Source organism: Austrofundulus limnaeus, unplaced genomic scaffold (assembly GCF_001266775.1).
Source record: "Austrofundulus limnaeus strain Quisiro unplaced genomic scaffold, Austrofundulus_limnaeus-1.0 Scaffold1195, whole genome shotgun sequence".
Taxonomy (NCBI): domain Eukaryota; kingdom Metazoa; phylum Chordata; class Actinopteri; order Cyprinodontiformes; family Rivulidae; genus Austrofundulus; species Austrofundulus limnaeus.
The window spans coordinates 84,145-85,986 of record NW_013953597.1 but is presented as its reverse complement, the minus strand read 5'-3'; the positions used below and the strand labels follow the sequence as shown (position 1 = coordinate 85,986).

General features: G+C 47.4%; 1 protein-coding gene across 1 annotated transcript in view; it reads right to left on the bottom strand.

Annotated features, from left to right (window-relative positions):
* The window catches only part of LOC106534512 (muscarinic acetylcholine receptor M4), a gene marked incomplete at its 3' end in the record, with an annotated part of 35,983 nt that overhangs the window by 12,774 nt on the left and 21,367 nt on the right, over positions 1–1,842 (bottom strand). Inside the window, 1 exon segment of the mRNA XM_014031167.1 lies at positions 395–978. Within this exon segment, the coding sequence (XP_013886621.1) occupies positions 395–978 (584 nt within the window).

The window sequence follows — 1,842 nt, the reverse complement described above, 5'->3', positions numbered from 1 at the left end:
TGTTTGAAATTTATTTGAGGAAAAAGGGGACAGATATAAGATTTTTTTCTTCTCTCTGCTTCCCTTCATTTCATTTTATTTGTATTTTCTTTTTTATTGTACATTTGTTTTTTAAAGAAATGAATAAAGTTTGAAAATAAAAGAAAAGAGGAAGTGAAGATGTTCATGTAGAGGACAGCTACCACAGAGGAAGTCAAACTGACCCTGAGCTTCAGCCTTGTTGTGATGACGACCACCTGACCAGATCAACCTGACTCTTCTTCTTCTCAACGTCTCAGAGACCTCCTGAGACCCTCTCAGCACCACGTTCTCATTTCTTCCAGGTGAGTTCTGGTTCTGGGTCACCCCAAACCAGACCATTAATCATCTAAAAATAAAGTGAGACAAACTGTACCTGAATGTAACACTCTCCAGGTGGAACGGTCCGCTGGCCAACGATGAACTGCCAGAACAAGATGGCGGGCGCCCACAGGATGAACGAGAGGATCCACGCCGCAGCGATCATCAGACCGGCCATCTTGGTGGTCCGTCTGGTGGGGTAGGTCAGGGGTTTGGTGACGCAGAAGTAGCGATCGAAGCTGATGATCAGTAAGTTCATGACGGAGGCATTGGAGACCACRTAGTCCAGGGCCAGCCACAGGTCACAGACCACCGGGCCCAGAGGCCAGTACCCCACGATGATGTAGACCGTGTAGAGGTTCATGCTGAACGCGCCGATGATCAGGTCGGCACACGCCAAGGAGAACAGGAAGTAGTTGTTGACGGTCTGCAGGTGTCGGTTGACTTTGATRGACAGCATGACCAGAATGTTCCCTGTGACCGTCACAAAACTCAGAGAGCCGGTGACCAGAGCGATGAAGAACATCTCCAGGGTTTTATATGGATTCCCGCCCTGCTCCTCATCCTCACTCAGGGAACAGGAGGACGAAGAGTTGGACTCGTTACAGAACAGGTCAGATGATTGGTTCAGAGAGGACCCTGAGGGAGGAGACAGAGAGGACAGGAAACCAAGAGACATGAGACCAATTATAATCACTGCACCTGTTCATCCATGTATGCATCCAACCAACCATCTGTTCATCCAACCAACCAACTGTTCACCATCCAACCATCCAACCAAGCAACAATCAGTTCAGATGACTGGTTCAGAGAGGACCCTGAGGGAGGAGACAGAGAGGACAGGAAACCAAGAGACATGAGACCAATAACAATCACTGCACCTGTTTATCCATGTATACATCCAACCAACCATCTGTTCATCCAACCAACCAACTGTTCACCATCCAACCATCCAACCAAGCAACAATCAGTTCAGATGACTGGTTCAGAGAGGACCCTGAGGGAGGAGACAGAGAGGACAGGAAACCAAGAGACATGAGACCAATAACAATCACTGCACCTGTTTATCCATGTATACATCCAACCAACCATCTGTTCATCCAACCAACCAACTGTTCACCATCCATGCATCCAACCATCCAACCAACCAACCAATCAACCAACCAACAATCAGTTCAGATGATTGGTTCAGAGAGGACCCTGAGGGAGGAGACAGAGAGGACAGGAAACCAAGAGACATGAGACCAATAACAATCACTGCACCTGTTTATCCATGTATACATCCAACCAACCATCTGTTCATCCAACCAACCAACTGTTCACAATCCATGCATCCAACCAACCAACCAATCAACCAACCAACAATCAGTTCAGATGATTGGTTCAGAGAGGACCCTGAGGGAGGAGACAGAGGACAGGAAACCAAGAGACATGAGACCAATAACAATCACTGCACCTGTTTGTCCAACCATTCACCAACTGACCATCAGTTCATCCAACCAA